This window comes from Kogia breviceps, chromosome 6 (assembly GCF_026419965.1).
Source record: "Kogia breviceps isolate mKogBre1 chromosome 6, mKogBre1 haplotype 1, whole genome shotgun sequence".
NCBI lineage: Eukaryota > Metazoa > Chordata > Mammalia > Artiodactyla > Physeteridae > Kogia > Kogia breviceps.
The window spans coordinates 7669150-7682613 of record NC_081315.1 but is presented as its reverse complement, the minus strand read 5'-3'; the positions used below and the strand labels follow the sequence as shown (position 1 = coordinate 7682613).

The following is a 13464-nucleotide window of genomic DNA, read 5'->3' as shown; positions in this document are numbered from 1 at the left end:
TTAGTTTTGCAAGATGAAAAGAGGAAAGGGTGATAGGAAATCAACAGGGTCAGCCATGAAAGAGGCAGGGTATAGAATTTATGTAACAGTAATGAATTGGAAAGGGGAAGGGGGATGTTCAGTGCCCCCTGCGGATAAACATGGCTCACCCTGGTTGCCAGCTGGGGAGCATATTGATTGAGGCATCATGTTGGAGGAAGTAAGAGGGACTTGAAGTGAGGGGATAGGGCCTAGGGGGACCACAGGGAGAGGGGCAGAGTCATCTCTCAGAAGCAGCTACCCTGTGGCCATGCTGATACCCAAAGACCATCCACCCCTGGCGTGTGGCCTGAGCTGGGAGGCCAATCAGCATCCCATCCCATCTCACATCAGTAGCCCTCTCTCACGCTAAACCCATCTGAACTCTCCACGTGGTCAATGTTCTTTAAATGGTCTAGGACACTCATGAGTCTCCCAAACCTTGGTATCTGGAAGAGGCGCATGGGAGAGCAGCTCTCTGGCAGCCTTGCATGGGCTCCATGTAGACCATGTGGGCAAGAACTGACTGCAGTCCAACCCAAGTCTTAGCAAAGTGCCCTGGGGCTGGCCAAATCTAAGATTGGATGATTCTATGATATATTGTGATAGTTTGTGACAATGTCACAAATAAAGAGTAAAGATTACCTATATTGCCGAATAAATGGTATTTTTCACACTGTTCCCAAGGCTTGCATCTCATCAAAAGCTTTTGCTTACAAAAAGGCATTAGGACAAGAAACAAATGATCTATGAGTTCTCAAAAGACAATTTTTATGACCAGGTAATTCTATTACAATCAGATGCACCTAAGTGTTAAGATGGAGAAAAGAAGGGACTGGAGAGGAGAGAGGTGATGATCTGAGTAGCTCATAATGGGTTGGGCTCTAAACAGCAACCCACTGAGTATACTCCACACGTAGGAGGTGAGGGAACAGAGACTAGGGAAGGAAATTCATTTACTCTCGATAACACCATCATTCAAGCCCACCTAACTCCAGGGCTCATGCATTTTGCACAATACCAATCTACCTATATAGAAAGGTATACCAAAATACCTGAAAAATATCAGAGGATCCTTGCTTTGAAAATATTCTTTAGGGCTCAAGTCATACAAAATCATAGTTGGTTCTAAGAAAATTGTGATAGAGGACGTCTCATTTTTTCAGCAATGCCTTATCATTAGAGATTTCCTGCCCACTCATGGCTCAGCATCCATTCCTGATGAATATACGCTAGTGAATATAGCATTCCTGATGAATATACGCTAATGGATATAGCATTCCTGATGAATATACGGTAATGGATATAGCATTCCTGATGAATATACGGTAATGGATATAGCATTCCTGATGAATATACGGTAATGGATATAGCATTCCTGATGAACATACGGTAATGGATATAGCATTCCTGATGAATATACGCTAATGAATATAGCATTCCTGATGAATATACGGTAATGGATATAGCATTCCTGATGAATATACGCTAATGGATATAGCATTCCTGATGAATATACGGTAATGGATATAGCATTCCTGATGAATATACACTAATGAATATAGCATTCCTGATGAATATACGGTAATGGATATAGCATTCCTGATGAATATACGCTAATGGTCAAGAGAACAGATCCTCAAGCTAGGCTGCTGCTCTGACGTTGTGACCTGGTGCAAGCTGCTCACCCTCTTTGTGCCTCAGCCCCTTCGTCAATAACGTGGGCGATAACAGTAAAACCTACCTGACAGAGTTTCGTGAGGATTAAATGAGTTAGCAATAAATTACATTATTCGAATAATTGGGGTAATTTGAATATGGACCGTGTATTAGAAAATATTACCATATCTAGGTTGAATTTCTTGAGAATGAGAATAAGAATAGTATGGCAGCCATGTCGGAGAATTCCTTGCTCTAATACTAAATGCTGAAGTATTTAGGGGTGAACATTGTGATGCCATGATGTCTGCAATCACTCTTTAATGGTTTGGCAAAGAAGTGTATATATATGAAGAGAGGCCCACAGAAGCAGAGAGGGATAAATATGGCAAAATGTGAACCGTTGGTGAGTTTAGGTGCTCATGTGCTAGAGTTGCAGCTTTTCTGAAGGCCTGGCATTTTTCGAAATAGTTAGGCCATGATGGGTTCATGTTTGTGCGTATGTGTAAGAGTTTTCTACCCCATCCCACCGCCATGCCACCTCGAACCAAATCAACAGGAGTAGGGTTGCCAGATGTAACACAGGACAGGCAATGAAACTTGAATTTCAGATAATGAATCATTTATTTAGTATAAATATGTCCCAAATATTTCACAAATGCCAAATATTGCATAGAGCGTACTTATACTAAAAAGTTACTCCTTGTTTATCTGAAATTCAAGTTTAACCAGGCATCCTACCTTTTTATTTGTCACATCTGGCAACTCTAATAAAAGCTGTTTATTTCCCTGATATATATGGCTGAGCCCGCCCACAGGCATGTCACAATCTTAGTGATGTTGACTTATCCGTGAAAGAATGTCTGTCGTCCTTCTGCGTTTTAAACCATAGAGGAAATACGCTTTCATTCTGAATCTCTCATGTTTCTTCTTAATTATAACACATTTGAAGGATTGCATTTTTATTTGTGATAAAACCCATAGATAGAATATACATACAGGTCACATAAAAATACATGAGGATGATAATTAAACCTAATATACAGTGATGGATAGGTAGTGCGATTAGAGAACTACACATTTATGGTATACAGTGTTACTAATAATGTCAGTGAATCTCTTCTAAGAAGCACCTCTCGGACAAAGGGCATGTTTTAGCAGTTAGTGCAAACGCGTTAAAAACACTATGTGTAGAACTACAACCTCAAAATATTCAGTCACACACAATCTCATGCATTGGTTAACCACTTTGGAACGGCAGCACCATTCCACATTATAATATGCACATTTGTTATATTGCACCTTCCTGAGTTGAACTTTGAAAACGGTAACCACACAAAGTGCCGGAACGGATGAATTCATCCCAGTCTGGGCCTTCACTGGTGGTAGTAGTAATCTTGACCGTCGTAGCCGTCGTAGCTCTGCCCTTTATAGTAGCTGTACTCATCCTCATAGGCTCGGTAAGTGTCCCCACGAGGGTCTCCATTTTCATTTTCGTAGATTTCATATCCGTTGTTGTACTCACTGGTGCCTGTTTGTTCATACTCCCCCTCATATCCAGGGGTGGTAGTTTCCCCAAATGGTGGCGGGGTCGTCCCGTAGATCTCCTGGGGTGGAGTTGTAGGTTCATATCCACCATTTGGAGAGGCAGTTGCCTTAGAGCCACCATTGTCCTGCCCTCCAACCACTGTGGTTCCTTCTGCATTGGCTTCAGTGACACCTTCTTCGCCTTCCTCCTCCTCTCCATTGTCCCCACCACTGCTGCCATGGCCAATGTCTATCTCTGTGCTGTTGGTGCTAGTGCCATTTAGGCCTTGTTCATTATCATCCATTTCTGCTTCATTTTCATTTTCTTCCTCTTCTTCCTCTTCACTTTCCTCCTCTTTTGTAGCCTTCTTTCCTATATCCCCAGCCTATAAGGAAAAGTTTGAAGGAATCCAAGTTTAGGTGTGAAAAACATGAAACTTAAGGCCATTATTTCATCCAGCATAGGCTGTACCGACAGCCTTGTTCTACATGTAATTCTTAATTGAAGCCAATTTAAGTTACCAAAGAATTGGTGGGTTTTTAAAAATTCAGAACTAGTACCTTTGTCATTGGGTTTTGAGGGAGAAAAAGGGACCTGATAAATAAGTCTCTGTGGGAGATGCTTTCTATAGCTTTGCTACTCACTTTCTCTGTCTTGGAATCCTCTTCTCAGAAATGCTATGGCATCTCTCAGGACCTTTTATCCATTGCTAAGATGCTTGTCCTTAGTCTTCTGTGATTATATTGAAAGGCAGTATAAGAACATGGGAAGAGAACTTCCATGGGAAAAACCTTTCCTTATTTGTAAACAGGGACATTGTACCTGCTCTTACTTTTTCATTGAGTTTAATGAAGATAATATAAAATACTGTGTGTAGAGTGTCAGGATAACCTCAGACTTCAGTAAAGCAATGAAAGCAGATTGAACATCTTGGAGGAATTGTTACCTTCGTGGGAAGCTGGATGGCAGCTAGACCTATATTCCCTGTTCCAGGCGTGGTCTCCTCTCCATAACCAAGTGTGGTAATGGAAAGGGTGGTGTTCTCAGCCTCTGACTCTTCGTCTTCATTTCCATCAGAATCTTCATTCTCTTCATTGTTTTGTTCTTCATTTGAAGTCTCCTGGGGTAAGTGTCCAGAGCAAGAAAATTTGTTTAAGCTAGAAGGTAACTCAAAATTTGTTGAAGTCATGAACCCTTATTGGAAAAAACCTCCTCCGTATCCCTCAGCCAGCTTGTCACCCAGTGTTGACAATTCTGCTTCCTTTTATGCCATTTGCACTTCTCACTTCTCAGAACTCAATTCAAAGTTTTCTCATACTATTTACCTCACTATAGTGTGTTTTAGATATTTATGTATTCCATTTAATCAATTCAAAAATATTTGTGTAATAATTTCAGCATATCTGACTATATGGTATCATACAATACATGGCTTAGGCTCTTGAAGTCTTGTTAATAGCTACTACAACATGATAGTTCATTAATTATTGTATTTGCTGACAAATAAGCCGAGAACTTTATACCTATTTTTTAATTCCTTAGAGCAGTCTTTTAACATAGGGTTGTAACTCACACCCTTTAGAAAAGGAAAGTGAGCTCAGAAAAGTTAAATAACTTGTTTAAAGTCTCATAGTAAGTGATGAAACTGTATCTCTCTAATTAAAAAAAAAAACAAACCTGGGCCCTTCCTGTGCACCATGACGTTTTTGATGACAAGGAGGATTTATGTGAATTGTCCACATTATACCTAGGATATTTTTTCAGAAAAGAATTTTTTATAGAAGCCCCTCTCTTCAAACAAGGTGATTGCATGTCTATTTACTATCAAAAAGAAGTGAATGTATTTCATTTACTTTCAGGGGTATGTAAAGAAAAAGAGACATATTAAATTCAAAATCCATCTGCCAATATATAAGCCAGTTTTGAGCTGTGTGCAGTATTAAAAGATGTCAGGCATTTGACACACAATCTTTCTGTGCAAAGAAGAAATCAAACACTCCAAGAAATCCTTAGCTATATATTATGTTATTGCAGGAAGATGTTTTTTAAAAATTACTACTCCTCAATGAATGTTATTATCATCTTTAACATTTTACTATTTTGCCTTTACTCCATGTTGTTAGGCAATTGTTTGTTGATTGAGTTAATCTCTCAAAGTAATTCATAGCTAATATTGAAAGTCAGGAATTCATACACAGAATTTATGTACTTTAAATGAGTACTGGAAAACTGAATTTATTTCAATGTGTGTTTTTTTGTTTTTTGTTTTATTTTTGCGGTACACGGGCCTCTCACTGTTGTGGCCTCTCCCGTTGCGGAGCACAGGCTCCGGACGCGCAGGCGCAGCGGCCATGGCTCACGGGCCCAGCCGCTCCGCGGCATGTGGGATCTTCCCGGACCGGGGCACGAACCCGTGTCCCCTGCATCAGCAGGCGGACTCTCAACCACTGCACCACCAGGGAAGCCGGTCAATGTGTTTTTAAAGAGATTGTGATGTTAGGATAACTTTAACTAGGCATCCTATATTTTAAGACTTCAAAACAAACAAACAAAAGCCAGATTTAGCCTGCCTTATTACTAAAACAAATGATGTTTGTTTCATCAGATTTGTAAATTCCACTGTTTTAATGAACTCTTGGAACTACTAGAGTCCACCCCAAAACAGTCTCCAAGCTAACTGTGTCAAATATCACACTAACACCATACTATTTATTTTTTCATGTTACATGCTTTAGTCCAACAGACTAAATCTTTCAGGGAAGAAGGAGGAAAGATCCTTAGAGTAGGAGAAGATACAGTTTGGGTCCTGCACCATTGTTTCACAGGTGAAGAACCTGAGGTCCAGTGGGATAAATGACTCACATGAGGTCAAAGACATGGCAGTTCATTAGCAGCAGGGTCATGAATACAGACCCAAAGTCCCAACTCGTAGGATTCTCCATTTTCTGCTAACAACACCCTTTCTTTTCCTAGTAATTTATTTAAGGTTGTTCTGCTGCAATAAGTTAAAAAGGAAAGTAGGTCAGTCTTTTTATTGGTATGAGACCTCAAATATCCTCTTGAATAGAAAAATTAGCAATCATTTGTGCTTAAAAAAAGTATTGTTAACCCACCAGAATAGCTAAAATGACTGAAAGAAACACGTGTTGGTGAGAATGTAAAGCTACTGGAATGCTCATATATGGATAGTGGGAGTTTACATTAGTACGTCGTCTTTGGTAAACTGTTGGTGGCATCTCCTCAGGAAGAACATATGCAGACCTTTCGACGTAGATATTTCATGTCTAGGTAAAGTGGCCTCCAGAAATGAATGCATATGTTCACCAGAAGGAGTCCTAGAATGTTCACAGCAGCACTCTTTTGTCATAGCCCAAACCTGAAAACTCCCCAACTGCCCATCAACAGAAGGATAACACATTGTGGTACATTCACATCATGAAACACTGACAATGAGAATGAACGATTTTCAACTGTAGAAACATATGAACTAATCTCTGAAGCTGAGAGTGGAAGAGGTCACATGCGAAAGAGTATATGCTGCACAATTCCATACATGTATGTATGTGTGTGTATATATATATATATGTATGGAACACAAAAAGAGCCAAAAACAATCTGTTAGGGGTCGACCAGTTGCCCTTGGTGGTTGTTGGTTAACGGATGGGATGGAGCACAAAACTTGTGCTGCTTTTTTCTATGGGTGCTGGTTACCCTTAAGTGTTCAATTTCTGAAATTTCAGTCATCTATAAACTTACGATAATTGTGTTATGTACATTATATTTCAATAAAAGTTTTATAAATGTGAGACTGAATAATTTAGGAGAGGGGGAAAAACGTATGATCACCAAATAGAAAATATGCCTAAGCACCTTCTGATGGGAATACAATTTCTGGAGCCTCTGTATTTAATCTGAATTGCCAGTGACATTTTAGGGAGGAGATGGGGAAAAAAGAGGTTCTAAACTCTCTTCAGGATGGAAGACTCCCCGGGGTATTCATGCAGTTTTCCACTATCACTTTGAGTGAATGGTCTTTGGAGCATTTATTCCTCTGAAGTTTCAAAACCAAACCACCAAATATTGACTGGGCACTTATATGTATAAGAAACTGGGCTGGGCAGTGTGAAGAGATGCAAAAGAGGGTACAGCACTGTTCATCCTCAAAGCAAGGATTGTTACCTACGGTCTCTAGTCTCCTGGGTCGTGGGGAATTTGCAGGTCAGTTCTGGGAGGACCAGAAATCTTCAGAGATTGTTGGTAAAATATCGAGTACGTGAGATTTCGTCAGAGTTCTAAAGGAACCTTAATGTTTCTCTACCCCAACCACCATCGCAACAAATGAAGAACCATTGTCCAAAGATATGCAGTCTAACCGGGAAATCTAGCTGGTAAGGCAATTTTACAGTCTCTGTACCGCAAGCAGCTGTAGTTAAATGGATTACCCTAGCTCAGTTCTTGTGTAAGATTACTATGTGGAACTCCAGGCAAAATTTTCTGGGATTTAGTAGGTGGCATCTTTCCTGGTACTGGCTTGACATTCTTGTAAGGTACCCCTTTATTAAAAAGCTATTAGGATAAATTGTGGTCCTAAAAAAGTTACTTTTATGGTTAAAAAAAATCAGACTAATTATGCGTCCCTTTTAAAGTTCCCACACCATTTTGTTTTCAAGAGAGCAGACGTTTATCCATTTTGATCCATTTTGGACTGTCATTGTCCCTTCATAAATAGCATCTAAGAATACCTGAATTTAGAAGGTTCCCAAACCAGTGGATAGCTATAATTGACTACCCAGGAAAATGTACCTAATTAGTATGTTTCTATGGGCAAGAATGTCAGTTATAAACATGTTAGCACAATTTCCAAATTATATAGATGAATTTTAGCCATGAACTACACTGATTTGTAGTACTATATGGGAAAGTATTTATACATCTTGAGCATTTGCATTTCTATAAAAACATGAATTTTACTAGTAGGCAAAAAGACATATAAAATTCCAATCAGAGAGAACAGCCCTACTTTGTGAGTCAAGAAAGGCAGGTGAATCACGATAACACTGTAGAGGATATGAGATTAGCTTTCTTATACTACCCACTGATTAAACTGAATTTTTAAAGTTTAGTCATTAAAACAAGTATTGCACTAAGTTTAGGATTATTGTATATTTGTCTTTTACCATCATGCTCTATCCACCTAAATGTAAATAATACTTTCTTTCCTTCTCTCAGAATTTACATTTCTTCCAGTTAAAATGGAGATACCTTTTGTATTCATATATAGCTTACAGGTAACTTTATCCCCAAACTGTAATAGTGTTTTAAGCAGGTCATTTTATTTAATCCTAATTTAAATAATATTCTCCTTGTCCAAAATAGAAGGCTGTGGGCAGTTGGTAACCTGGCAATGTCTATTTGCTGAGTGTAGACTACAGGGGACTAGTTTTCTACTTGGTTTTTGGGCTGCCTGGTTTGCTATGAAAAAACCTGCAGAAATTCCTTACCTCTTCTTCCTCCTCTTCTGAGCTATCACCATTTCCATTTTCTTCAGACAAGTCACTACTGCTCTAAAAAAAAATGTATACATGAATTCATAGACATATGAATATATATGTACATACGTATTTATTTACTTAGGACAGTTCTCATGCTACTGTGAGAAAGATATGAGGAGATTAGACATATGCAAAACAGGGTTAGAGAGAAAGGGGCATTTTACAGTGATCAAGATATGCATTGAAATACTCCATTTTTAACCTCGAAAGCATTGACAGTGTGTTGAAATATTTTGTTTGTAAAAATGAGAGCAGTGAATGACAGATTGGCTTAGCTCTGAGAGAATGAGAATTATCTGGTCCAATTTTTCTATTTTACAGAGGAGGAATATGAAGCTCACACGGTTGTGCATTCTCCAACCAGTTCAAGGCAAATCTTGAGCTAAAACATCGATCTCATTGTTTTATTTTCTTTATAAAATATGAATGAAATGATAACTAGGCTTATTACAAAATATAAGTTGTTACTGGATGATTTTCATAAATAATGAGCTCTCTTGGTGAATTTAACTTAGAATTTGACTTGAAATTAAATTTGCATACAATTTTTAGTACCTTTTTTTTTTTTTTTTTTTTTTTTTTTTTTTTTGCGGTATGCGGGCCTCTCACTGTTGTGGCCTCTCCCGTTGCGGAGCACAGGCTCCGGACGCGCAGGCCTAGCGGCCATGGCTCACGGGCTTAGTTGCTCCACGGCATGCGGGATCTTCCCGGACCAGGGCACGAACCCGTGTCTCCTACATCGGCAGGCGGATTCTCAACCACTGCGCCACCAGGGAAGCCCTGTACCTTTTAATCTAATTAAAGCTAATGCCTAAAATGAAGTGTGTGTGTGTGTGTGTGTGTGTGTGTGTGTGTGTGTGTAAAGTTATATAAGAGAAAAATTCATTTACTCATTTAGGAAATTTATGAGTACCATTCCTCTAAAAAGCTCAATATTGAATGAGAATAAATTAGACCAAGGAGTCTGCATATAAAAATAAAATTATAAGTTAATGAGCTTTGCTACTTTTTAAAAGGAAAGGTGTATCTAAACCTCTGTTATCTGAGCCTTTAAGACAGTGGAGGAGATTTTTCCTCTTTCTCCCAATGTTAATCCAAATTGAACTTTCCTTCTTTCTTCTGCAACCACTCCTTAATGACACTAAGCATACAAGTAGATACCTAACTTAAGATTCTGTCATTTTCTGCTCTGCAAATTTATCTTTGATTCTGGTGACTCAGTTAAGTACTGTCCGACTTAGAAAACACAGCTGCAGAAGAACCTTAGGGTTAGAGATCAACATGAGGGAATGTTCATGTCCCAACCCTGCTCAGGGCTCTCCCTGTTGGGCTCATTCTTCAGATGGCCAAGCCATCCACCCAAGGTGTCTCCTTGAGCCAAGAATAATCTTGGGTGGAAAAGGAATAATTAGACCTGCTCTTCACTGCCATGACCTTAATAGCTGTGCCTTCCCTAGCCCAGAGGTGAATAAAGCATTAGATTATATTGGAACTATTTCTATTTGTTAGTTAAATTATAAATAGAGGATAGCATATTTGTGCAGCGTATTTTGTCTCAATGGGAATGTTTTAGTCATTTTACAAGCTTTCCTTACCTCTAGCTTTCATCTTACTCCAACCATTTCACTCTTCAATTAGTATCTGCAGTGAGGACAGTTTTAAAACTGCATGAAATGCCTTGAAGACTTAGCATTTCTTATTTTCCTTTCTTTCATTTACGCCTTATTACCAACTTGTCAATAAGTCCTATTGATTCTTCTGGAAGTCTTTCATATACTCCTTCCAACTTCTATGCCTACTGCATTTATTCAGTTCCAAAATATATATTCCAGGCATTGTACTGAGAATGTAGGTCGTAGCAAGAGAGAAAGTTGCAAATATGGGCAGTTCCCCATGTCAAGTACTGTGATAACTGAATGAGTCTGATAAAAGAAATTTAAGATAAAGTCCCTGCTGTCTAAGAGTTCACACACTAACCAAACATTTTAATCATAAAAAAACAATTTCCTCAGTTAAAAATGTTTAGGGCGTTAAGCTTATTTATACTTACATTTCTGTACCCAAGCAGATAAGCTACAATAAGACTGACAGCCTTGCAATCAACATAAGCTATTTCATGCAAGTTGGTATTTTAGAAAAGATTTTATATATAAACACAGATCAGTTTGAATAAAAACATGAACTTCAAAGCCAGTGCAGCTTAATGCATTTGGGGGTGACAATCTGGGCACTAAATACTTAACAGACTTAAGGAAATAAATAATAAGGAGCTATGGAAACATATAAGTAGACATGTAAGGAGAAAAATCTTGGAAATCAAACTTTGTAAAGTGGGATGATAGATCATCAATACTAGATCAGACTGTTGGATCAGGAGATGTATTTTATTGGATTATATTTTGAAACAACTGTCTTATTTACAAATTCTGCATTGGTTGAGATAAATCTATCTGCATATAATCTGTAGAAATTTTGTATATTAAAGATCTGCTTAAAACTCTGTGAACTTTGGGTCTCTCGGTAAGAACCTCTCCTAATATCTTTTCACTACAGACATTTGAATTGGGCCACACGTAGATATCTACAAAAACTTTTAGGTGGGAATACCTCCAAGTATATGATATTTTAGAAAAGTTGAAGAGGTAGTCCAAAACATAAATGTATTATCATTTCCATTTCGTTTAAGAAAGACAACAAAGTTTCAAATGAGCAATGTTTATTTATGGGCAAACCAAAGAATGGAAGGCAATTCTGAAAACCCACAGCTCTAGTATCATTTGTGCTCATATTTCTGTGGCCATACACATTCCCCATAATTATTATGGTGCTAGAAATACTTTAAGATGATCATTTCCTACCATTGTATGAGTTGGAAGTGGGTTAGTCCAACATATGGCAGGATACTATGCCAAGCCACTCTGCTAAGGCGTCATTTTCAGAGTCCTTCTGCTTTTAGTGTCTCAGGAGACCGGGGTCAGATGGTGCATAATTGGTGCCCTGAGCCCAGACTCTATAGTAATAAAAATAGCACAATTCTGTTTTGTTGTCTATTTAAAATCAGCACCACACCCTCTCGTTTTCAGAACCCTCTTCACAGGTAACTCAGTTAAAACAGAAATTCTTATTTTTAGTGTTTAGTTATTTTTGTTTGTTTGTTTACCAATTTTAAGGATGTTTTGTTTTTCTCACAAGCTTTTTAGTTTGCTTCATGACTTTCTCTCTTTCCTCTGCATTCTTGAGCTACACTTTCCATTAGAGTTATGCTCCAATATGATGTATTGTTCTAGTGAACTACACAGGTCAAAGGTTAAGAAACTCTTCAGCAAACCAGTGATTATCAGGAATTGTTTTAATGCTCTTTGTTGTTTATGAAGTCGATTTTTTCCCCTAAATTAAGAGTCTAAATTATTGGATATAGACAGCTATCTGACTGTATAATATGGCAATTAGTGGCCTTATCACTGACTGAAATGTCAACAACTGATAAAATTGTCCACTTTTGTCAGTGAATTAGACAAAACGCCTGAACTCAGTGTTCTGCAGTGTGTGCTTTCATTAGGTCATTCTAGACTGGGCCCAAATGAGTTTACTCTATGTGTGTGGCTCTGCTTTACAAGAAAACCTTAGGAATAAATTTTATTTTATTATATTAAAAACAAACTGTTTGTAGTAAGTGGTCTTTCTGGCTGAATTTCAGGGAGAGTTGAATTTAGGTATTTTACAGTTAAATTTGATTCCCTTTCAGTTGCAATGGATGAGAAGGAAAATTAATTTTTACACTTACCTGAACCGGAAATCGTTTTAGAGGAGGATAAAAGTAGGCATGCTTGTAAAGATAATATCGGGGCCTGTGCTTAAAGACCTGCATGAACACAATAAATGATACATTCATGTTTCATGTGCAATAAATCTAGAGGAAGTGTAGTCAAGCCAAGGAAGTATGCTAAGGTGAATTACCCCATTTTCTTCAGAATCCTCTAATTTGGCTCTTCGATGCAAATTTTTCATCTGTTTAAAAGAGCATTTAATTATTACATATTCTCTCAACATAAAAAGACAAAAATGGAAATAACTGTAGGTTTTTAAGAAAGAACTTACTGAGAGAGCACAGGCCATTCCCAAAATGCTGAGCAAAATTAAAGCCGTCTTCATTTTGCTTCTGGAATTAATGAAGTGTTAAAGTTAATGAGTAAAACTAAGAATGTACCCTTTTTTGCTTGCACTAGGCGATGTATTTAGTTGTTTTCAGTTTTGTCCAATTAGAGTTTTGACTAAGTAGGACCAAATTTCTGCTTTTGTTCTAAAACTATTCCTTCTGTTTAAGTGGTAGAACACTGCCTTTATTCATCTATTGGAGTCATCATGAGTTCTATATTTGGTTTTAAGCCATCTGCTCTGATTTGTCAGTGGAAGACCATTTCATCACTGCCACGGGCTTGCATACTCAGTGTACTTCATGTTGGGGCCTCCTGATGCCCTTGACATAGGAACATGAGCTAGTGCAGTTAGGTGACCTGTTTGTTTTGTTTATAATTAAAAACTACGCAAAAACTGAATACATTCAGAGGGTTGCTTTTATGCCAATTATCCTACAGGCTGTTTCCAGCTTCCCTATAGCTTTTAAAGTAAAAGTTTGTTTGTAACGTGCAGACTAGGCGGCATTTTCCCATGGATATCTTAGAATACTTGATATTTTTTATGTGTGTG

General features: G+C 38.1%; 1 protein-coding gene and 1 long non-coding RNA gene across 3 annotated transcripts in view; one reads left to right on the top strand and one right to left on the bottom strand.

The window, feature by feature from the left end:
• LOC136794341 (uncharacterized) overlaps positions 1-13464 on the top strand; it is a 251596-nt gene that overhangs the window by 131811 nt on the left and 106321 nt on the right. The window lies entirely within an intron of this gene.
• On the bottom strand, positions 3054-12909 carry IBSP (integrin binding sialoprotein). The gene is made up of 6 exons (XM_059067519.1): positions 12856-12909; positions 12715-12765; positions 12542-12619; positions 8707-8769; positions 4152-4325; positions 3054-3590 (listed from the first exon to the last, which is right to left on the bottom strand). The coding sequence occupies exons 1-6, from the start codon at positions 12907-12909 to the stop codon at positions 3054-3056; spliced, it is 957 nt and encodes a 318-aa protein (XP_058923502.1).

What these genes read in the sequence shown, in the direction of transcription:
- IBSP (XM_059067519.1), bottom strand. Translation starts at nt 12,909, where the DNA reads ATGAAGACGGCTTTAATTTTGCTCAGCATTTTGGGAATGGCCTGTGCT. An exon ending in GAATGGCCTGTGCTCTCTCA is followed by an intron (nt 12,766 to 12,855) that starts GTAAGTTCTTTC and finishes TCTTTTAAACAG; the next exon opens with ATGAAAAATTTGCATCGAAG. An exon ending in AGGATTCTGAAGAAAATGGG is followed by an intron (nt 12,620 to 12,714) that starts GTAATTCACCTT and finishes GTGTTCATGCAG; the next exon opens with GTCTTTAAGCACAGGCCCCG.